General features: G+C 43.6%; 1 protein-coding gene across 2 annotated transcripts in view; it reads right to left on the bottom strand.

Annotated features, from left to right (window-relative positions):
* Positions 1-24,108, bottom strand: part of hip1 (huntingtin interacting protein 1) — a 53,857-nt gene that overhangs the window by 5,421 nt on the left and 24,328 nt on the right. For both annotated transcript variants that reach the window (XM_040009560.1, XM_040009561.1), the window contains exons 5-24: positions 23,274-23,354; positions 22,525-22,601; positions 20,491-20,552; positions 19,241-19,381; positions 17,794-17,851; positions 17,542-17,617; positions 17,180-17,323; positions 15,935-16,032; positions 15,579-15,651; positions 15,305-15,488; positions 15,079-15,167; positions 14,842-14,958; positions 14,568-14,669; positions 12,502-12,696; positions 12,219-12,366; positions 12,021-12,107; positions 11,765-11,872; positions 1,429-1,565; positions 1,219-1,329; positions 1,000-1,058 (exon numbers count right to left, since the gene is read on the bottom strand). In XM_040009560.1, coding sequence (XP_039865494.1) covers positions 1,000-1,058; positions 1,219-1,329; positions 1,429-1,565; positions 11,765-11,872; positions 12,021-12,107; positions 12,219-12,366; positions 12,502-12,696; positions 14,568-14,669; positions 14,842-14,958; positions 15,079-15,167; positions 15,305-15,488; positions 15,579-15,651; positions 15,935-16,032; positions 17,180-17,323; positions 17,542-17,617; positions 17,794-17,851; positions 19,241-19,381; positions 20,491-20,552; positions 22,525-22,601; positions 23,274-23,354 — 2,147 coding nt within the window. The remainder of the gene's footprint in view (positions 1-999; positions 1,059-1,218; positions 1,330-1,428; positions 1,566-11,764; positions 11,873-12,020; positions 12,108-12,218; positions 12,367-12,501; positions 12,697-14,567; positions 14,670-14,841; positions 14,959-15,078; positions 15,168-15,304; positions 15,489-15,578; positions 15,652-15,934; positions 16,033-17,179; positions 17,324-17,541; positions 17,618-17,793; positions 17,852-19,240; positions 19,382-20,490; positions 20,553-22,524; positions 22,602-23,273; positions 23,355-24,108) is intronic.

Raw genomic sequence — 24,108 nt, 5'->3', positions numbered from 1 at the left:
CAGAATACAAACAGATACCTGCAGGCTTGTGTCTGTGTTATTTATTCAAAATGAGATGGAGGAGTTCGCCGCTCTCTTAGGAACACTCGCCTCTGCCAAGGAGGCAAAACGCTACCAAAAAACACAACATTTGCACATTTTTGGTAATGTTTGTATGCGTGTGTGTCATTCTGAAACTTTGTAGTGGTGTAGAGTGAGGTCATGTTAACGATCCATTAAAATTTAGCTCACATCTTCAAAGTTCACTTAAATATTTATTGGTGGAAAATTAACAAAAAGCCTCCAATTTAGAAACTATGATTCTTACAAGTGTGGGGTGTATCGTCAACATATTGTGTCACATTTGACCTCTGACCTCTCCATCAAAATGTGTTATATCTATAAAGAAAGTATTTTCAGGAAATATACTGTAGTATCATGTTATATAGTGACTTCTAGTTATTTACAGCACTATTCCCTTGAAGGTAAACACTGCTTTGGTGAAGGTTTGTGGAGAGCTTCTTGTTGTTGAAGAAGATGCTGAGTTAGTTTTTGGAGATGACTCAACTTCTTCTAAAGTTCAAAAGCATTTTGCTGCTGTGCAGGAAAGAGAAACCAAAACAAAACCACCGGAAGTTAAAAAGCTTGAGGTTGAAGTTTGTTTCTAATTAGAGGTAAAATGTGGTGTTGTTGTCTGTGCTATGTTTGGCAGGTCTATATCAGAGCTTCAGTGCACTGTGTGACTGTTTGCTTTAGGAGGAGGGTGCTGCCTGGTTAGAGCGAGGACATTACATGACTCTGAACTCATTTAAAGGTCGCTGAATGTCCGCTCGTCCGAGTTTTACGCTGTTGCATGAGTGTAGAAAGGCTCACGGTTGCAGCTGCTTTAAAAGCCAGACAGTCAGTTATCTTTGGAAACCCACATTTAACTAAAAATGATGTTATAGGAAAAAGATAATCTGCTCAGCTTCCGTGCGGTGCCCCCCCTCCAAAAAAAACAAGTCCTAATCTGAGCATTACCTCTCGTTGACCTCCATCTTGATTCCTGTATCAACTGCTCGAGAATTGTTGAGCATTTCCTGTTGGCGCGCACAGAGGAGCATAAGGGGGGGAGAAGAGTGAGAGGTTAATACTGCTGCAAAGTCAAACAGGGGACAATGTTTTCACACTGGACACTCGCACAAACACCTGGTGCCTGATGACCAAAGTTAAACACCCCTCCCAAACACACTTATGCACCTCTATCCTGGCAGCGGCTGATTCCACAGCGGCAGAAGTGGCAGCCATTTCCTGCTCCACGAGGTCTCCCAGCTCCCCCTGCTGCAGCTCCAAACCCCGAGGACGCAATTTCTGAAACAGCGGAAAGTCAAGTATTCACATTAAGGGAGAAATTAGCCATCGTATCACAAAGCGGCTGCGGAGACAGAGCGACTCTTTATCTCTACCCACCTCTGCCGTGGCCAGGACGGCCTCCAGAGCTGCCTTCAGCTTGCCGCTGTCCGCTGCAGCGAGGCCGTCCTGCTGCTTCATCAGTCCCAGCAGAGCCAAAGCTTCAGCCCCGCACACCTTCACACTCTCTGACAGGGCTGACACACAAAAAGGGGCAGGAAGGATGCACGTGTTATAAATCCACAAACACACACACTCTAAGTGTTTGAGCTACCAGATTTATACTCTGTGAACTTTGGGATGTGACGGTGCCACAAGCAGCTGAAGCTGGAGTGTTAATTAAACCGATATCTCCTCAGGCCTGTCAACCGCTGCAGACGAACACTCTGACAGGAGGAAGCCAAAATATAACTCTGCAGCACCTGACAGCCAGATGATTTGCTCTAAACTGTAAACAGGCTCCACAGGCAATGTATGGAAGCACACACACCGAGTCAAAGCTAAGTGCTCCTCATTGATCCTTAGCCTCTGCAGCCTGTGGTTTTGACCCAGTGTTTAGGTTTTGTTTCTTTCTTTTGTTGCAGTAAAATAAGTGCTGGCCAGAACTCCATTATATTTGGGCATGTTTAGACTTGCCATCTCCCCGAGGGCGAAAACATTACATCTGCATGAAGTCAGCACTTTTGTTCTATTCTGGCCTGTTTTGGCTCACATTCTGTATTTAAAACACGACTAAAGAACTATTTGCGACTGCAATGTGAGTGTCCCGCCACACGATAAACAGACATACACTTAATGGTCACTTTATTAGGTACAGCTGTTCAAAAGCGCAAGTTAACGCATATCTAAGTCATCAATGGACTTATGTGTGCAGACATGGTCAACATGAAGAACTGGGTAAAGAAGTAAGCTGTGGCTAAGAGGAGAGGGCAGCTGTCACTAGCTAGATCCATTTTCACACAGCTTTTCAGTGTCAGTGTTGTGGAAGGAGAAAACAGTTAGCAGGAAGTTAGCTCGCTAGTTTCCACCTAAACATGATGTATAGGGTTGCCAACTCCCTGAAAAATAAATAAGGGACACCTCGTGGCCAGGGCCGGGCAACCCAGTTCACCCTTCCCAGTGTGGTGAATTTTGTAGCTCTTTTTTTTGTGTGTGAAATTATTTTTTAACCATTTGACTTGAATTTGATTTAAGCAGATGCATATTCTTTGTGATATGACCATATGTGAAACAAATGATCATTTAGCCATTTATTTTTAGCTCAAAATGACAACATTAACACAGTAAAACCGGTCTCTTTCTTAAACAGAAGCCTGTCATGCTTAACTTTTGAGAATATAAGTAAATCTTTCTTTAAAAGAACTCTGTCCTGCTTAACTTAAAATTATATAAATTAATAGAAAACAATAGAACAAAAAATATTCTTGTAACAGTGCACATATAGTGCATTTAGTACAATTGGCTTCAGTTGAGGTATTATTTCAGCTTTTCTAATGCTAATCAGCTGCTCCTGTTTGTAAACCCACTTGTTCCCATGATTACGCATCTTAACTCATCATCATTATTCATCTATGTATTACTTTTATGTACAGTGGGGTAAAAAAGTATTTAGTCAGCCACCGATTGTGCAAGTTCCCCCACTTAAAATGATGACAGAGGTCAGTAATTTGCACCAGAGGTACACTTCAACTGTGAGAGACAGAATGTGAAAAAAAAAATCCATGAATCCACATGGTAGGATTTGTAAAGAATTTATTCGTAAATCAGGGTGGAAAATAAGTATTTGGTCAATAACAAAAATACAACTCAATACTTTGTAACATAACCTTTGTTGGCAATAACAGAGGTCAAACGTTTACTATAGGTCTTTACCAGGTTTGCACACACAGTAGCTGGTATTTTGGCCCATTCCTCCATGCAGATCTTCTCGAGAGCAGTGATGTTTTGGGGCTGTCGCCGAGCAACACGGACTTTCAACTCCCGCCACAGATTTTCTATGGGGTTGAGGTCTGGAGACTGGCTAGGCCACTCCAGGACTTTCAAATGCTTCTTACGGAGCCACTCCTTTGTTGCCCGGGCGGTGTGTTTTGGATCATTGTCATGTTGGAAGACCCAGCCTCGTTTCATCTTCAAAGTTCTCACTGATGGAAGGAGGTTTTGGCTCAAAATCTCACGATACATGGCCCCATTCATTCTGTCCTTAACACGGATCAGTCGTCCTGTCCCCTTGGCAGAAAAACAGCCCCATAGCATGATGTTTCCACCCCCATGCTTCACAGTAGGTATGGTGTTCTTGGGATGCAACTCAGTATTCTTCTTCCTCCAAACACGACGAGTTGAGTTTATACCAAAAAGTTCTACTTTGGTTTCATCTGACCACATGACATTCTCCCAATCCTCTGCTGTATCATCCATGTGCTCTCTGGCAAACTTCAGACGGGCCTGGACATGCACTGGCTTCAGCAGCGGAACACGTCTGGCACTGCGGGATTTGATTCCCTGCCGTTGTAGTGTGTTACTGATGGTGACCTTTGTTACTTTGGTCCCAGCTCTCTGCAGGTCATTCACCAGGTCCCCCCGTGTGGTTCTGGGATCTTTGCTCACCGTTCTCATGATCATTTTGACCCCACGGGATGAGATCTTGCGTGGAGCCCCAGATCGAGGGAGATTATCAGTGGTCTTGTATGTCTTCCATTTTCTGATGATTGCTCCCACAGTTGATTTTTTCACACCAAGCTGCTTGCCTATTGTAGATTCACTCTTCCCAGTCTGGTGCAGGTCTACAATACTTTTCCTGGTGTCCTTCGAAAGCTCTTTGGTCTTGGCCATGGCGGAGTTTGGAGTCTGACTGTTTGAGGCTGTGGACAGGTGTCTTTTATACAGATGATGAGTTCAAACAGGTGCCATTCATACAGGTAACGAGTGGGGGACAGAAAAGCTTCTTACAGAAGACGTTACAGGTCTGTGAGAGCCAGAGATTTTCCTTGTTTGAGGTGACCAAATACTTATTTTCCACCCTAATTTACGAATAAATTCTTTACAAATCCTACCATGTGAATTCATGGATTTTTTTTTCACATTCTGTCTCTCACAGTTGAAGTGTACCTCTGGTGCAAATTACTGACCTCTGTCATCATTTTAAGTGGGGGAACTTGCACAATCGGTGGCTGACTAAATACTTTTTTGCCCCACTGTATTAGTCATCTATATGTTGTAATCATCTATCCTTGCAGTTGTTTATTACACAAAATAAATGATATTATCACACTTCTGGCCACATAGCGCTGATGTTCACTGCACATGCCCATATTAACCTTAACCAGAGGGTTTTAAAAAAACAAACCAGTGTTTACATACCATATCTGCTTCTGCCGTGGCCTGGTGGACAAGAAATTGGTTAAGGGTTCCCCGAGCTTTCACGCCCCTCATGTTCTTCATGTGCCCACCACTAGAAGCATGCCTATGGAAAAAGTGCGCCGGCACACAGTGCAGTGCGCTTTAAAGGTGTTATCGTGCACTTTCCCAGCCAGGTGTTTTCCTTTTCCCATTCCTTCCTGTACTTTTGCAGCCTTTTTTTTTTTTCTTTCTCTGAGGGGAACAAACATTGCTGCTCTAATGCTGGGCTTACACTGTGCGATTTTTGGCCCATTTTGAGACGATTTTTGAGTCGTGCTACCGATTTGGTGATCGGCCCGATTTTGGCCTTCATCGTGCATCGTGTAGTATACGTGGGGTAACGAGAAGCGATTAACACCTCATGACCAGCTCCCGATCATCAATCGCTCGTGAGGGTGTCACCACAGCCGCTCACACTGCTCATGCGCAAACACGTAGACGTCGGTGAAAAAGACGGAGCAGCACGGCTGTGCAGCGTGTGATCTGGACACAAGCGATGGAGGCACAACTTGTAGAACTTTGGAAAGCTCATCCGAGCCTTTTCGATGTGGCCTCACAAAATTATCACGACCACAACAACCGTGAAAATAGTTGGATTTACATTGCTGCTCAATCACAGCTGCCTGATCAATGTTTTTCATTAGCAATTTAGCAAAGTTGATGGTGGTGGTGTGTCTGTGTGAGTGAAAGACAGAGAGGGGGAGCGACAGATTTTCTGTTATAACCTTCATTTTATGGAGGCACGGTGTGAGCACTCAGGTCGCATCAGAGCATCGGGCCGTATAGTGTGAGACCTGCATCGTGACCTACCAACTTCTAACCCCTGCGAGTCAATCGTGCAGTTTGAGCAGGAGCTGAATAACGTGACTGAAAAAATCGCACAGTGTCTGCCCAGCTTTAGGTTTACTGTCGTCCGAGACTTGCACCGCAGTGTCGGCGTTTGTTTCCCTGTTGGCCATGCTTGTTGTTGTGGTCATCTGTTGTCTTCCGGTATTTTCTCCGCAAGCGACCTTTCCTCGACCAATGAGATTAGCGGTAATCTGAATTGTCATACTCGAATTGTCATAAGTGTGCTGTCAGCTCATTGGTCACAAAGCAGGAGAGGGGCTGGGAATTATGTTTTCCAACAAAGCGTTAATTCCATAAACATTTATAGACTACTTTTGATTCTCACTGTATTACGGGACAAAGTGCGTCCCTTATTAGCTCAATACGGGACGTGAACTTTTGTTTCTAAATACAGTGAGAATCAAAAGTTTTTTAAGGGACGGTTGGCAACCCTAATGATGTACCATGTTCTGGGAGATTTCTGAACAAATTAAAACGTACAGCTCTGCTACCACTTCCAACATAAATGAAGGCCGAAAACTAAACAGCAATGACTTCTGTAGGGTTACTGAAGTTGGGCTAGCTGGATTAGCACAGTGAAACCAGAGGATGAACGCTAACTTTTTCCCACTCGATAGAAGTTGGAGCAGCTGCGAGAGAATTCAACATTAATGAATCAATGGTACGGAAAAGAGGAAGCAAGAATATTGAGTAAAGTTTGACTTATCTGACTGTTTTGTTTCGCTTAATGCGCCTTATGTATGAAAACAGGCCCGTTATCGACAGTGAGCCTTTCGGCCCGAAAAATACGGTATGCGGCACTGAGTGTCCTGCACTTAAACATTCATTTAATATCACGTACACATATACACATACCCTCAAGAAGACACTGAGAAAAAATAAAGAATAACATTGAGACTGTCTCTTTGCCTTAAGTCATTGTTGATTTTGTGTCTTCACTCTCCATCCCCTGCCAAGCTGCACCTGCGATTCTGCGGCTGCTCGCGGATGAACTGACAGATAAGTAAATCTTTTCTTGGATCTTATCCTCTGCATCCTTACCCTATCACCTCTGCCTGCCACAGGGCGCCAGCCTGCCCTGTTGAAACACTATTTTTTTTCCCAGTGTTTCAACTGAAAAAGTAGAATGCCTTTGATCCCTTGTGATGTCATCATCTTGCTGAGAGAAAAAACCCTTAAGTAAGAGGAGCTTTGCTCTGTTAAACTTTACTGCTCAACGGACCTTGACCTGACAGTAAGCAAACCCTTTTGGAGAGTTTTGAGAGAATTTCGCGTTACTTAGCAATTCACTGACCAAGCTGACACATTTCACCATGTCAGCTACCCCATCCTTCCGCTCAAATGAGCTTGGAATAGTTAAAGGGAGCATTTTGGGAAACCACTACAAGGTAGAGGCTTTCCTTGGAGAAGGGGGCTTTGGTATTGTAGCCAAATGTCGTGATACCACGACCAACCGAGCTGTGGCTATTAAAGTGAACAAGAGCCGCCCTGATATTCTGCAACAGGCAAAACTGGAAATTTTCACCCTGGAGCAGCTGAGAAGGTTGGATCCAGATGCCGCCAACATTGTTCAATGGAACGGCTTTTTCCACGACGGAGAGCGGGTTTGCTTAAAGTTCGAACTCCTAGATCAATGCCTGTGGGACTACATAGGGGACCGGAAAAACCAGGGTCTCCCCATAAGTGAAGTCAGGCCAATTTTAGGTCAACTAACAAATGCTCTGTCTCACCTGGGTTCTTTGGGAATAGTGCACGCTGACCTCAAACCTGGAAACATCATGGTTGTAAATCGCTATGAGTCTCCAGTCAAAGTCAGACTTATAGACTTTGGCCTCGCATGTCCTGCGTCTGCAGTGATGCCTGGTGACCGTGTGGGGACGGTTGGTTATAGTGCACCTGAGGTTATGCTTGGCCTTCCTTACAATGAAGCATGTGACATGTGGTCTCTGGGGCTGGTGGCTGTGGAGCTTGTTACAGGCGTGCCACTCTACCCTGGAAAAAAATATTATGATGTTTTGAAATTCATCATAGAGACTCAGGGTCAGCCACCAGATCATGTTCTCGATCCTGGCGTGTACACTGAAGACTATTTCACAAAAGACAACTACAACTACAACCAACAGCGCTGGACATTTAAGACCACCCAACAATTTAAATATGAGACAGGATATGAATCTTTGGAGACAAGATACATAAAACTGACACGTCTGGATGACATCGAACAAATAATGATGTTTAGACGAGGACCAGAAGATGGCCAACGCTTCTTTGTCAGCCTAATTAAAGAGATGTTGGCCTTGGATGCACACCAGCGGATAACACCCTCTCAGGTTCTACGGCATCCCCTTTTTCAGCCCTGGCCTCTCCAACAGGTTCCCAAGTATCAACACTAAAAAACCAAACAGAATCAATCTCCAGCATGGCATCTTCCACCCTGAACCAAAGTGATAAAAACACAAACTGGGGTTGGAAAAGGATATTAACAGCAAATTACACTGGAAATATTAGTTAAGCTGCTCCAATAATTATCACTTTGGCTTTTTTTTTTTTTTTTTTTAATTTTCACTCCCCCCACCCCAACCAGTCGTGGCAGAGAGCTGTCCCTTCCTGAGCCTGGTTCTGTCAAAGGTTTCTTCCTTTTTAAAGGGAGTTTTTCCTTCCCACTGTCGCTAAATGCTTGCTCATAGGGAATCTTCTGATTGCTGGGGTGGCCAAAACTGTAGGGGAACTAGCAATTCCTGTGAAAATTTAAAAAAAAAACAAAAAACGCCTACCAATATTCAAAGCAGAGCAGCGGACGGACACCTTACCATCACATCAGTCCTTCAATCCGACCTAAAACACCATGTTTACAGAAATAAATTCCATACAAATTGGAAATAAATTGTTGTTTTTGATTGTTTATAAATATATAGTGCTACCCTTCAGCCTCCTAGTAGACATACCTGTGTTATAAATGTGAAACGCCTCCGATTTTCAGAAAAGTTGACCTCTGACCTTGAAGTCAAGGTCACTGAGATTTAAGCTTCACAGAGATTTTCAGTAGATGCAACCATGGTATTGATTTGAAAAATCTACACAGTCACAAACTTGGATGTCCACAGCGCCTCGACATATACAAAAGATTAAGAGGTGTTTTTTTCTAGGTTTTTATAAAGATTACAAAACACAAATAACAAAAATGTCAACGCTATTTTGATGTTGTCTAATGTAGTGCAAAAAAACAAAACAAACCCAAAAACTAATAAATAAAATAAATATATATTACATACATATATATATATGTATATACTAGGGGTGCAACGATATTCGTATCGATATTGAACCGTTCGATACAGTGCTTTCGGTTCGGTACGCATATGTATCGAACAATACAACATTTGTAATTTATTTTATCAACTTTCCTTCTGACGATGCTGTCTGTGTTGAGAGCTCAGTGAATCTGCGTTCGACTACTCCGCCTAGGCTGCACTGTCAAGCGCAGATCCACTGAGCGCTCAACACAGACAGCATAGTCAGAAGGAAGAGCGCAGGGCAAGCTAGCGAGACAGAAGTTAAGCTCTCCTTGCAACATTCAGATCTGGCGTTTGGAATTATTTTGGTTTTCATGTGACGTATGACCCTGAAGGTAAGCGAGTCATGGACTAAAGTAAAACAGTATGTTGGATGTGCCATGCAATGCTCATTGGTGTGAACTAGTGTGTTAGCGCAGTTAGCTCGTTAACGTGTTGGCCGTCTAGCCCCATGCACGGGGCGATCGGCGGTAGCTCGTTAACGGAGATTTGCCGTGTTGTGGCGTTAAGGTCATTTCAACGAGATCAACCTGAAAGCACTAGTGGGAACACAACGAATATGACTGCACATTTACGCCGACATCATCCTAGTGCAAAGACAAAAACAACAAGCATGCTACTAACTTTAGCCGAGTCATTTAGACAGCTGTTAGCACATGATTCTCCTTATGCTGCTGAGAATATAGCCCAGAAGAAGCGGATAGTATAGCTTTTATTTTGGAAAGAGACATTTCTCTGTAATAAACTCTCTTTTCCAAAGATGAGTGATTCCTCAATCAGATACAGGGCTTGCAATATCGCTAGCCCGACGTCCTGGAGCTAGCGATTTTTCCAGTCGGGCTACCAAAATCTATCTCTGCCCTGCCCGTCGGGCTATTGTAGGAAAAATATATGTCAATGCTTTTGCATTCTTTCAGAAATGTAGCTGGGTAATTATGTCATTGGCATCGGTGAGCCACTGTCAATATGTGACATATTGAAATCGCGTTTGAATTTGCGCTTGTTTTTTTGCTTTCACTTTGCAATCGTGCGAACTGTGTATAGAGAGCGACAGCACTGATCTGTGAGTGATGATAATTTGTGCACCAATTCCTCTGACATCGTCTTATTAATTGTTAGCTTACTATGCAAACATGACAAGTGAAATCTCCCGCAGCAAGCTTAAACATATGAGAGGTTGACCGCGCAGAGAATCGCTGAGCTTATGTGAGTGTGTGTGTAAAAGCAGCACGATATATTTAGTTCTGCTGAGCCAAATAAGACAGGTCAGGGTGAAGAAGTGACAGCCAAAGAAAAGCTTACCACAAAACGGAGAAGTTATGACAAATCAGACTATAAGGCAAAAAGAAAGTGCAGCTTTATGGTTTCATGGACAAAATAATTTCTGTGGCTGCAATATGACGAGCTAAATAACCAGGGCTGCACATAAGTGGTCCGCAGGTGCGCATTCGCTGTCAAAAAAAAAAAACACGCACAAGGGTTAGGGTTAAATTTAAAAACTGTACTTTTGAGTTAAAATATATATTTATAATTTTAATAAATGACAAATTAAAAAGGCATGAACATTTTTTTTGTATCGAAAAAATATCGAACCGTGACACCAAAGTATCGAACCGAACCGAACCGTGAATTTTGTGTATCGTTGCACCCCTAGTATATACTACATACTATAAAACATTTTAGTGGTCCACAATGGGGTCAATGAACACAATGAAGGAAGTGAGTCATTTTTATATGACAATGGTGTGAAAAATCATTTTTTTGTATTTGTTTGTCACACTTAAACATTTCAGATCATCAAACAATTAATTTTTTTAATGTATAAAGAAAAATCCTTTAACTGTCCAGTTTTCTTGATGTTATGATGCTTCTACCACTGGTTTGTCATTAATAAATCAGACTTTGATTGTTGCAGCAGAAAAAAGACGAATAGAAAATGGTGCAGATTTACACTTTACCTGAAACAGAGCAAAAGTGCTCTTTACATAGCTAGCCTATATTAGTTAATATTCATTAACCTATCTGGACATTACTAGCTTCATTTGGGCCTTCTGAGCCATTAGTCCCCTGGCTTATTGGAATCTTGACTGTCTCCAGTTAGTCCAGAATGCTGCTGCAAGGTTTTTAACTAAGACACGAAAAAGAGAGCACGTTACACCAGTTTTATGTTCATTACACTGGTTTCCAGTACATTTTAGAATTCATTTTAAAATCTTGGTACTGACTTTTAAAGCTTTGAATTGTGATGCCCCTGTCTACATTTCTGATCTTTTAGAACCCCACGCTCCCTCTCGCAGCCTGATATCATCTAATAAAAGGCTGTTGGTAGTTCCACAAACACGTTTTAAGACCAGAGGAGATTTTTTTTAGAGCAGTGGCCCCCAGGTTGTGGAATGCTCTCCCTCCATCATTACGTTGCCTTGATTGTATTTATTCTTTTAAAAAGCAGCTTAAGGCTCATTTATTTAGATTGGCTTTTAATTAGATTTGATGATGATTTCACATCACTAAGCAGACAGTGACTTCACTGCCCTCAGATGACCTCTACAGTCACCAGACCTCCATCCAATACAGCACCTTTGGGATGTGGTGGAATGAGAGATTCACAAATCTGCAGCAGCTGTATGATGCTGTCATGTCAAATCTCTGTAGGTTGTTTCCTGCACCTTATTTAAAGCATGCCATGAGGAATTAAGGCTGTTTTGAAGCAAAAAACAGGTCCAACCCAGTATTAGCAAGGTGTACCTAATAAAGTGACCAGTGAGTGTAAGGATCAGAACAGTTCAGATAAGTAAGGAAATGAAAATCTCCATAAACTGAAATCATCTCTCTGTACCTCACACAGAGAACAATCTTACCGTCAGCCTGCTCCACAGGCACCATGTGGGAGGTGGCACTACCCTGAACTATGGTGTCGCCCACCAGGTGGCCAGACTGGGTCACTGCACGCACCAGCTCAGACACACCTGCACAAAACAGCAGAAAAAAGAAAGTAAAAATTATCACAAATATTCATCAGCTTTATTTAACAGCATTAACACAGCGTGATTTTAAAAGATAACAAATTACAAACAAATAACTAATTTTATTCTTTCACATTCTGTTTCGTCTCACCCGTGTTGTCAGCCAGGAAGGCCACTCTGGTAGAATTTAATCTCTCCATACACTCTAGGGAGGCTTGACACCTGGATGCAAGGTAGTCTGCAGAGATGGAGCGACACACTTGATGAGCGCATGCACACGAACACGCTGCTACACAAAGAGGTGACGTTCACAGTTGCACTGCACAGAATCCACACGTCAGATTCTGACCTGCCGAGCTGGTGCAGCTGATGTGCGCCGGGTCGTCTATCTGAGCCAGACTGTCCTGGATGATCTTCTCCGCCTCCTCCACGGCGCCCTGCAGGCTGGCCCAACGAGCCGCTGCCAGCTGGCTCTCTAACGCCTGCTCCCTGCTCTCCTGTGGACAAACGCACACGGTCAAACTTACAAACATCGCAATCTGCACACTCAGAGCCGCTCGCGTCTCACACGTGCTCGATTTAAAGTGACTAAAATTAAGAAGTTTACAAGGGGAGATGTTTGAATTCATCACCTTCTCATTGAGTTGGTTCTGCAGGGTTTCAGCACTCTTCACCCTGCTCTCTCTTTCCGTCACCAGCGAGCTTTGGACCCGCTCTAGCTCCTCCCCCCGGGCCGCAAGCTCCGCCTCCACCTTCGACAACGACTGGACCAGCTCGGCTTTCTCCGACTCCAACGCTGCCAGCTGAGTGCCGAGCACCTCGCTCGACTGTGTCGAGGAAATAAAACATGGAGGGATTACGAAACAAAAACAATGAAGTGAGAAGAACAACAGAAGGAAACGATTTGGATGGTCAGGATAATTCACAGCTGTCGGGATCAGGAAGAGCTCTGACCTCACTATAAAAACCCAAACACAGACAAAAAAAACCCCCACTTCATCTTTAACCACAATAACCATGTTGCCTCAGACTCCAGAGCTTTGGGGTTGACCTTTAAATAAAGGAACTCTGGGAATTTGTGGTTTTGTAATGTAGCTACATCCTCCTGTCTTTGGAGGAGAGCAGTGGAACTTGAGCCGAGTGCCTGCCCTTTTATTTGCAGGTAGATAGTGAAGTATAAAAGCAGGAAAAGGTGAAAGACTTACAGCCTGGGTGCCGGCAGGTCCGACAGACAGAGGAGGAAATGAAGAAGAAACAGAACTGTTAGGCTTTTTAAAGCTGCGGTGTGAGAGCTGCTCATCGGGGAGAAGGAAAAATAAAGTGACAAGAGCGATAAAATGTGGGCTGTGGGAGCGAAAAGAACTGGAGAGAGACGGAGGAGGACAGAAAGAGTGATGGAGTTGATAAGTGGATGCTGCAAAGAATAGGAAGTCAGGAGTGGGAGGCTGAGAGACGGATGAAAGGCACAGGGAACAGAGCATGTGCAGAGAAACGGTACAGTCGTTGGGGATCCTGAGGGTTAACAGCATGATTCAGGGATTTTATTTTATTTTATTTTAAAATTACGCTTATCCCGTTATGAATATTCCTGTAAATGATCTCGTTAGCTCCAGCTTTTTTTCTCCCCTCTGAAACATCCGTAGTTAAGATCCTGGAATGAAATGCTGCACTAATGTAAGGGACTAAATATCCGTGTTTCCATAAGCAGTTAATGTTTGTGCAAGATTTTTACCGCTCTGCAACTTTTTCTATTCAGCTCAGCAATGACAAAAAAACAACAAACAAACCGAGAGGCGAATAAGAAAAGAAACGAGGCGGTGAGGGGAAAAAAATTAATACATAACAATTGCTTCTGTTTAAATTTCTCCACTGTGAAAATCGTTTTATTCAATCGCTGATGTCAAACAAACGAATTAGCATATCAATTCTAACACAAGCTGCGCTTTGAGTCTCTGAAGCGGTTCGTGTACAGGAACAGTCGTGACTAAGAGAGGAGACGATGAAAAAGAAATGGAGGGCGTGGATGATGGACGGGGACGGAGCGTGTTTTTATGGAGCGTGATTGTGACAGAAAAGCGGTTATTTAACTTTGAGTCAGCGTCCGGGATGTGTTGTTACCATTTAAAAGTACTGTGTAAAAGTGTTGAGCATCCCTCATTTGTTTAATTCCAACAAGCTTTGCTATGAGCACCTTTATTAGAGATAAGCCTCGTTTTCCCCTGACAGCTCTCTGGGTCAAACCGGAACCAGCGTCTGATGAAAAACTGTGACAAACTTTCAGAAAGCCTGGAGAATTATTGCTTTAGATCACTTTACAAATGCCAAGAAAGCCTGACTCCTTCGAAGAAAAATCTGCAGATCTGAGGCTTGGTGTGCTCCAGGATCACAGGAGGATACCAGCTGTATTTAACTTTGTCCCTTCTCTGCTGCCAAGCTAGAGAGTGACTGAGTACATTTAATAATTGATGATTAGAATAAGAGTGTGTGGTGTCAGCGCCCCATTATAAGACTTTATACATAAAGATCACACAGGTCACCCATGTCATTAATCTTTTCGCACACTCTTGTGTTAGCTGGTGTTTTTATAGATTAATGTTAAAGGGCAGGGAGCGCGCTATAAATTAGTTTTGTAATTTTTCACAGCAACTCCGGGATCTGGATTTAGGATCTGAGCGAAGAAAGGAGAGGAGAGAGAGACCTGCTGCGAAGAGGCCATGCTGGTCTTCAGGGAGTCCAGCTCTGCCCGGCTTGAGACCAGCTCTCTCTGGAGCTCCTGAAGATGCTCGAGCTGCTCCCGCTCCTGAGCAAGAAAAGCCCAAATTAAACTTCAGACATCTTAAAAACAACAGCCTGTTTGGTCACTTTGCGGCAGAAAAATCCAACTTTACCAAACTCTGCACACCATTTGGAGCGAAACCGTACCGCTTTCCGTACACGTTTGGCAGTGATGACCAAACCAGCCTCGTTCTCACCTGTCTGTCCGCCGCCTCCTGAGCGGCCTTCACCTTCTCCTGCATCTCTTTCCTCACCGCCTCCACTTCATCCTGTGCCGCCCGAGCTACCGTCATCTGCCGGGTCACCTCTGCGTTCTGCATACAGACACACAAAGAAACACTTGTAATTCAGACAGCAGATCCTCAGCTTGACAGAAATAAAGGACACGAGGAGGCCACTGCGATCTAAGGATCTCATGAAGTAGAGGGTCTCACCTTTCTCAGCAGGTCTGCGTGGCTCTGAACCAGCTCGGTGTACTTCTCCTTCAGCTTGGTGTAGCGCTGCTCGTTGGCCTGAGCTTTTCCTGGTAAAAGTCGCGTGAACACATACAGAGAGACACACACACAGCAGGTGAAGCGGCTATGTCAGATGACCATGACCAAAAATTCGACTCGTTGACTGAGTAGATAATGTGCCGGTGTAGAATAAACAAAGCCTTACTCTCAATCTCCGTTAGGCTTCTCTGCTCCTTCTCCGTGTCCTCCCTGACCCTCCGCAGGTCGTCCAGTTCGGCCTTCAGGAACTCGCTCTCTCCCACAGCCTGTAGCCTCAGGTGGCTCTGCTCGGCAAGCTCCGCCTCCAGCTCGTTGACTCGCCCCCGCAGAGCCTGGCACAACCGACCGCTCTGGCGACGGACAGGAGAGAGGGGGAAAAGGTCACACGTTTTGTGAGGATGCTGCTCGGATAAAGTTAGGAAAAAAGCTGCTGTTTTTACCTCCAGTCTGAAAGACTCCAGCTCCTCTTTGAGGGCCTGGATCTCCCTCGTCAGCTGCTCGATCAGCCGGTCTCTGTCATTAACATCACAGATAAAAATGAATCTAATCTGATCTTACAAGATTGTTGTTAACATAAGCAAAACTTTAGCTATTTGGGGTACGATGGCACACGTGTGTCCTGGACTGTTAGGAATACTTGGCAATATTTGTCATCTCTGCTGCTCTACATAAAACTGGAGAACAAGATTCACACGGTACCATTCAGGCACCAGAGACATGTTTACGCAGCGCTTGGGCCAATTTTATATACAATAAGTGTTTATTCATGTCACTCTGCTCCTGTAATGACACTCACTTGTCATCCTTGCGCATGCCGTTCTGACTGTTGAAGTTGAACGGGTCGATAGCAGCCGAGGTGCCAAACAGGTCGTCGAATTTTGTCTCCACAGGAGCCTGAAAAGGATAAACACACAAATCACATAGCAACCTAAAGTGAAACATGTCACCACTTTTTTTTTTTTTACTTTGATAATTATGATAGCTCATGAAAATCCAGTATCTCTTGTATTTAGAATATTTCCTTTCCAGTTTGTGTTTGTACAGTTTGGATTGTAATTTACTCAGAGTGTCTGATGGGCTAGTTCAGTACACGCAAGCACAATCATGGGGAGAACTGCTGACTTGACAGCGGCCCAGATGATCATCACTGACATCCTCAACAAGCAGGCACAGAAAGAGCCTGCAGAGAAGGAGCTGACTGAGGCTGTGGTCAGAGCACCACACGCTCAGACATCTTCAGGAAACCGATCCATTCCTAAAATGAAACCACTTGTCAACCAGAGACAGCACTGAAAATGTTTTACCTGGACTAAGGACATCCGCTGTGGTTCAAAGTATCTTTCCAGATAAAAGTAAACTGTGTATTTCATTTGGAAATCAAGGATCTAGAGTCCAGTGTGAGATTTCTGCAGTCTGGGATGATGTTGAGCGCTGTGTCACCTGCTGGTGTTGGAGGTGTTTGATCCAAAGTCAACACAGCTGTCTACCAAGAGATTTTAGAGCACTTTATGGAGAAGCCGACTTCACACGTGCCCACGGTTTGTCGACCATTTCATTAGTGCACTCGATCGACCTGCCTGAACTGAACCGTACTTGGAGGTATTGTCAAGAGGAAGATGAGAAACACCAGAGCTAAAAATACTGACAAGCTGAAAGCTTCTGTCAAACCCTCAGTAACACTTCAGCAGTGCAACGAGCTGATCACGTCCATGTCATACCAATAATTTGCACCAAACTGTTTAAGGTTGGACTGTGAAACCTTTTTTTTTTTTTTTTTAAATTGATCTTATTAAATATTCCAATAAGCTGAGACACTGGATTTCATGTGCATCTGAAAAACAACATAATTAAAACTATACAAACCAGATGTATACAGAGGAAATGCTTAGATAGACAACACATTTAAATATAAATCTATGCGATGCGGCAGAACAGCTCTATTGGATCCTATACGAGTTCACAGATGTTCCTAATAATTTGGCTGGACAAACAGATGGGCCAAATTTAAGAAGACAGCATCCAGAGCTGCTTATCTGGTTACCGGCAGTACGGGGACGTCTGTGTCCACCAGGTCGTCCGTTTCCACTACGTGCTCTGACTCCGGGGACGACGACTCGGCGGGGATCACGACCACGGGGCTGATGTGCTCCGACAGAGCAGATGCACGCAGGAAGTTTGGAGGGTTCTGCGACAATCAGAAAGGCACGAGGTTATTCTTTGTAGAACGTCCTGGTTTCGTCAGGTTCATCACAGTGGAATCTATTTGCCTACATTTTCATGAAAGCGTGACATCACATTTCATTTTCAGTTGTGAAAAACGATGGGATTCAACAATAAAGATAAAAGCTTTGAACTGAAACTTTTACATGTTTAGGTGTGGTTTAAATGCGCTTAAGTCCTCACCTCAGGCAACTGTGGGATTTGAATCAGCCTCTTAAAATACTGCAGGTTACTGGAGCGATAAAACAGACTCTTTAGCCTGAAAGCAAAAAGGGGAGAGATATAAAAATGAAAAAGAGGAAACGGGAAAACCTCACTGAGAAGAGCAGACAGAGCAAAAAGGTCTGACACTAAAAATTCATTCAGCACGGTAACAAGAGCTCAGAGAAACTGTGACCAACTCTGTGTGTGAGACACTGAAAGTGAACTTCATACTTCTTGAACTGTTCCTGGAAGCGATCTCTGTGGCCCTGGAGAGTGTCAGCTGGAAGGCCTGCGTGCACACAAAGACAAGTGGCCAGGAATTACTTACAGACAGGTAGATCAGGATACTTTAAAACATGTCTGACTGCATACACATACGGGGGGATTTGATTAAGAATACTTCAGAACTGCAAATTTCCACATCTACCTTTCCAGAGAGTAAGAAAAAGGCTTTTTGAAACTGAGCTGCTGGTTTTTTGGTTTTTTTTTTTCCTCCAGTGAGGCTTTGAAAATTTTCATGAGCCCGAGGGGTTCTGAGGAATCCGTCAATTCAGAGAGGAGAAACGCATCTCTCAATCTTTGAAGATAACTGTCAGAGATTTTAAGTATGCACACATCTGAGGAATATTAAGAGCCAAAGGTAAGGCTAGAAATCCTACAGCTAAACCCAGTGCAGTTCAGGAGACACAGGGCTTCATCAGCTTGTACTTAAGTGGTGCTTACGAGTGAGACCTTGAATACAAGCCCATACTACAGTATTTATTGGTCTGTGATTTTACTGTTGTAGGCAAAATGATGATGTCAAATATTTGAGGTATAGAAATGTTCAAAAGTGTCGAGCCACCCCACATTTCTTTATACTTTGCTTGGAAAAGGTGCAGTGACTTATTGAAGCGGGCAAACAAAACTGCATTGGGAGTGTGTTTGGGATGATTATCATGCTGAAAATGGAAAGTGATGCCAATCAGACATTTTCCAGGCAGTACTCCATTGTTTCCTGACAGCCGCCCTTCCGCTGAGACCATTTCTGATGAAGCTTCAGTGAACAGTAGACGGATCAACTGAAGGTCCAGATGCATCACAAAGGTCCTGTGTCAGGTCTTTTTCCTATTTCTTAAAGATGTGACTTTCAGATGCTGTTTATCTGCTGTAGATAGTTTTTTTTAGTCTTTCCCTTTCTTCTTTTGTCCTGCATCTGTTCAGTTTCCTCAAATTTGTTTAAGGACACATTGCACACCACGCTGAGATATGCCAAGTTTCAGACTAATAGCTTTTTGAGAATTGCCTTGTTGGTGCAAAAATGCTATTTTGTGGAAATTGTTACCAGCAGTCTGTCACAAAAATGTTTACAAAGTGTGTAAAGACATTGGATCTTTGTTAGGTTGTCTGTTACGTGTAGACACAACACTGGTTTCAGAGTAAGGCCCGTGTTTATTTTCCTGCACAATCTCAACTAATAAAAAAATGGAAATAATCAGTTATCACCATGGACGAAATCCTACTTTAGCTAGACATCAATAAATGCAAATCAGCCCAGTCTAACAAGGGATTCCAGTCACTTCAATGATATTCAAAAACTGCACAACATTTGCATTTAGTAACGACAACACTGAGCACCGCTGCAGTTATTGAGCCTGTAGCCGTGTGTGTGCTCGACCAGCAGGGGTGTGTGACTCACATGAGTGCAGCTTAAACAGCAGCTTGACGGTGTAGTCATACAGGTGGCTGCAGTCGAGGATAACCTGGATGAGGGGGGCCAGACGACACTGACCCGCCGCCGTCACAGAGACCGACCGAGACATGTCTAGAGAGCTGAACACTGTGAGGAGAGAGACGGTCAATAAATGCAGACCCAAAAATCAATGCACACACATACACACATGAGCATTAGTATTATATATATTATATATAATTATTGCAAACAGTGGGAGACTCATCAATCATACATGTTTCATGACTCAATCAACTCGTGCTCTTCATTTTACTGCTTCTGCCACAATTAACTAATAAAGTGTCTGAGAGCAGCACACGGCTCACTCTTGCTGCACTTAAAAAAGGTTTTAAGTGACGCAGAGAGAGAGAGCAGCAACCTGAACACTAACAGGATTGTGTGACTCGCTGTCATTACACCCCCCTCTTTCATTTCCCTGCTGCCCTGCTCACACTATCCCCAAAGTCGGCCGCTGAGAGCCTATGTGTAAAGCTGAGGTGTGGTTTCCTGCTTAGTCACAGCGTGCACACACACACGCATGCACCTAGATGTCTGGCCTCTTCACCCCCAGATGACGTGATGCTTTTTAGAGAACCGACCACATGAGGAAGCTGACGACAGCATAAGAGATTCGGGTGCAACCTCGATTTTTGATTTGTCAAAGCACGACATGTGATCGCCAATGTAACGAAGAGATATGATTTAGGCTTGGGAGCAATATTAGGAGTGGAGTTGGGGACGAGGGTTTGATAACATCACCAGGATGTTGAATGAAAGCCATGATAAATAGATACCAGAATGTAATTTCCTCCTGATCATTCATAAATGGAGGCACACAGCCTTCCCGGCATTTCTTCTGAGCTCCTGGTCACATCCCAGCGCTCTATTTTTAGCTCGACCCACACTTCAAGAGACATTAACCTGGGATGACTCACCCAGACAACAAGGGGGGCTAAAATATAACATGAATCCACAAACAGCCTGGCAGTAAACTGAAACAGAAGAGGTGGAGCTCTGACGTGACATATATATATGTATATCATGACATCATCTTTATTTCTGCGCACCATTGTGCAGAGACCTCCGATCCGTCAGACTGCGTATTCCTGTCTGTGAAAGTGTGAACTTGGATGCATTCATCTGTGGGTGTGTGAATGTTCATGCGCACGGTTTCAGATAAGCACAGCTGGCAGCGCAGTCAGACCAGAATAACTTACCACCCAGGAAGAGGTTGAGCTCACACTCCAGGTAGTCAAACATCTCTACGGTCAGCTGGAAGCTACAGGACAGGAGAGAGACACGCAGAGCTCATTTAAATAGAAATGCTAAACTTAAATAAATAAACACTCTGAAAACACATCAGATCTCATGCTGGATGTCTACACCGATATGGACTGGATAATCTGTTAGCAACACAAGGATGCCACACCATTAGATGGAAATGAAAACGATCAACCTGATTCAGAAACACCCTGAAATCAAAGTAAAAAACAAAACAAAAAACATTATGCCACAGGGATTTTACCGAAATGTCATTGTAGAAACTCATAACGGTGCTCGTTAGTTTGCTTGTTTGCATGCCTGACAATGTTGAATCTCATAAAGATGATGGATGGTGTGTCCTGCAGAGGTGTCCTCCCAAATCTGGACCAGGGCATCACTGAGCTCCTGGCCAGTTTCATGTGCAACCTGGTGGCATTGAAACATAACGTCCCCGAGGGTTTCTATTGGATTTAGGTCAGGCAACCATGAGGGGCAGCCAATGGCATCAGTTCTAACATACTCAAGGAAATGCCTGTATACTCTCACCACATGAGGCCGGGCATTGCCGTGTACCAGGAGGAACCCAGGACCCACTGCACCAGCGTAGGGTCTGACAATGGATCCAAGGTTTACTGATACCTAATGGCGGTGTTGTTGTCATGGATACACCTCCTCAGGCTATCACTGGCCCACTAACAACACAGTCATGCTGAATGACGTTACAGGCATCATAATGTTCTCCACGGCTTCTAAAGACCCTTTCATGTCTGTCACATGTGCTCAAAGCGAACCTGCCAATTCTGGTATTCTATGTCAAATTCCAATTGGACTCCACGGTGCTGGCAGTGAGTACAGGACCCTCTATAAGTCCTGATTGTTTGGTCAGAGACATTCACACCAGTGATCTGCTGGGGGTCATTTTCTAGCTCCGGCAGTGCTCATCAGGATCTTCATCGAACAAAGGAGCAGATACAGATATCGGTCCTGTTGATGAGTTAAGGACTTTCTACGGCTCAGTCAAGTTCTCCTAGAGTAACTTTCTCATGGAATCTCCTCGAAACAGCAAAACCCAAAACAAAACAAAAAGCCCAGAAAGGAATAGTTATGGGCAAACTATCCTAAATGAAGTGTTTGACAGCTCTTTCATGTCTTCCTTTTGCCCGTGTTAATTAGATCCATGTGGCTCGCAAAAACGAATAAAAGACAACTGAAACCTCTCCGTGTCCGTGAGATGGCTCTGACACTGATATACACGCCTCAGATTACAACATCGATGGCAAATCTAACAAATGGGTACAGAGCACTTATAACATTAGATTTCTTTTAACCTACAGATGAGTGTTTTCCTTCTTTTACACATTTCTTTCCATTTCTTCTGATTTTCCACAAACTTTTGCTCTTTTTTTGGGAGAAAATATCAAACAAAAAAATGTCTGGTTTATTACTATCAAAGCATTAAAGAAGCAGATACCGATCCAGGACTGTTGGCTTACGTGACCATCTCTTTCCGGATCGGGAGCATATCCAGGCACTTCCTTAGCCACCATTTATTCCTAATATGTCTCCTATTGAACATCAAAATGTTCATCAAAGGCCAGCCACAACCAGTAACCACTGCACAGCTGCAGCCTGCACTCATCCAGGAATGCAGAGCAATCTCTCAACAACAGATCCGGACACTTGTGCAGTCCATGCACAGATGGGAGACTGCTTGCATCATGCTGAGTGGAGGCTATACCTCAAATGAAACATCTTCTGTAAACATGTTAAAGTGTTAGTATGTGTCAAAGTAAAGAACAAGCCTTTTGGTTATCCCCATGAACAGCCACATATTATCCGTGTGTGACTGTCCGGTAACAACTGAAGGATTTTGCATTTCACACTTTTGCTCCACAAAGCTGAGAAAAAGGCAACGCTGCCAGCACAGCGGTCCTGTCTGCCAAACAAAAACAATACGAGCAGCCGAAGCAGCGACTCGCCACACTCACAAGTTGTTGACGTCGTTCTCTCCCGCCTCGTCGAGCTGTCGGTTTGACATCTGAAGGTTTCCTGGAAAACGAGGGTTCTGAAAGACAAAGCAATGTAAAAGTCCCGATTACGGTTATATACCAGACCAATCTGATGGTTGTAAAAAGCAATGTGCTATTTAAATTAAGATTCATTAATTAGTCTGAGTACTGTGAGTCAAATAAGTTGTACGAGCGGTTGGAGATGAGGGAAGGGAGACCGGACAAAAGATACAAATGACAAGGCTTTACTTTGAAACACCCCGTGAGTATTTCACACTATTTTGTACTTTCACCCTACTACTTTTACTCGATTACTCGATTTAAAAACATAGTGAAATAGCAATGTCAATCTACGCGTAGTGATCCATTTTTAATAGAAACAACTGATTAGAGCAATTGTTAGTAATAATGAATGCATATGATGCATACTAGCAGGCATGCATCATATGCATGTTTGTCACTTTCCAGGTGAAAATCCTCAACCTTGGCAAAAAACACCCAGACCTTCTGGGACAGCACCGGCACTGTATTCTGGTCCCTCCTTAACTCTACTCAGATGTCTCATGAAAAGCTACATTACAGATTCTTGGGAGGCCATTAGTGTAAAAGCTGGAATTTTCTCTGAAGCCACCCGCAGAGACCTGCTGGCACTAAAAGGAGAGTCTGAGACAAAGATAATGAGAGACGAGGGAGAGTGGTGATGGGTTTTATAGGTCAGGCCAACTCACTTTGATGTGAAACTCCATTTTGGTGATGAGCAGTTTGAGGTAGATGCTGCACAGCTTCCCGTAGCCTTCACTCAGGTGACCCTGATGTAGAAAGACAGAAGAGGAAGTGAAGAAATCCAAGGAAACAAAGGAGAAACGGTGTCCCCATGTCCTTCCTTCTAAAGGTCACAGGGACACCGTGTAAGGTCACTCTCACAGTGTACGGGTGAATGCAAAAACCCAGTTGACAACATCCTTGTGCCAGGAAAAAGTAGAATATCTCTAGCCTGTGAGTGAGGGTGGTAATGACATAACAGGAAAGAAAGAGGCCACAACCTTTGTCCCACTGACCACGCTTCCTGTATCCTCCTCCCTACTGACATCAGCAAAACTGAGTTTGTGTAATAAGGAATATCTTAGACCTCCACCCCAGTCGCTGTTGCTCAATTAATCACTTAGGAGTGTCTCTTGAGATTTTTGTGGCTAAATGTATTGCAGTTGACACATGTTTACGCTTGCATTTCATCAGAGTCGCCGGCATCAATATAATGAAGAGAAATCTGCTCACTTCTATCAGTGGTTCCCAGCATTTTCCATCCATGCCCCATTCAGATGGACAACACTGCTTCATCAACACTATACTACATATATCTGTATATGTTATTTGGGTGTACATTCAGGATTATATAGCCTAATGTTTAAGCTGTTATGTTTCGTTAACAAGAATTTTAGCTAACAGTTTATTCACACTTTTTTGGCTTCCACTTTCATTTATTTATTTATTTATTTATTTATTTAATCTATTTATTTATATATTTGTTTTATGTATATATTTGTTCAAGTTGGATAGCAACTT

This window comes from Simochromis diagramma, unplaced genomic scaffold (genome assembly GCF_900408965.1).
Source record: "Simochromis diagramma unplaced genomic scaffold, fSimDia1.1 OVJJ01000344.1, whole genome shotgun sequence".
Lineage (NCBI taxonomy): Eukaryota > Metazoa > Chordata > Actinopteri > Cichliformes > Cichlidae > Simochromis > Simochromis diagramma.
This window is presented reverse-complemented; position numbering and strand designations above follow the sequence as displayed.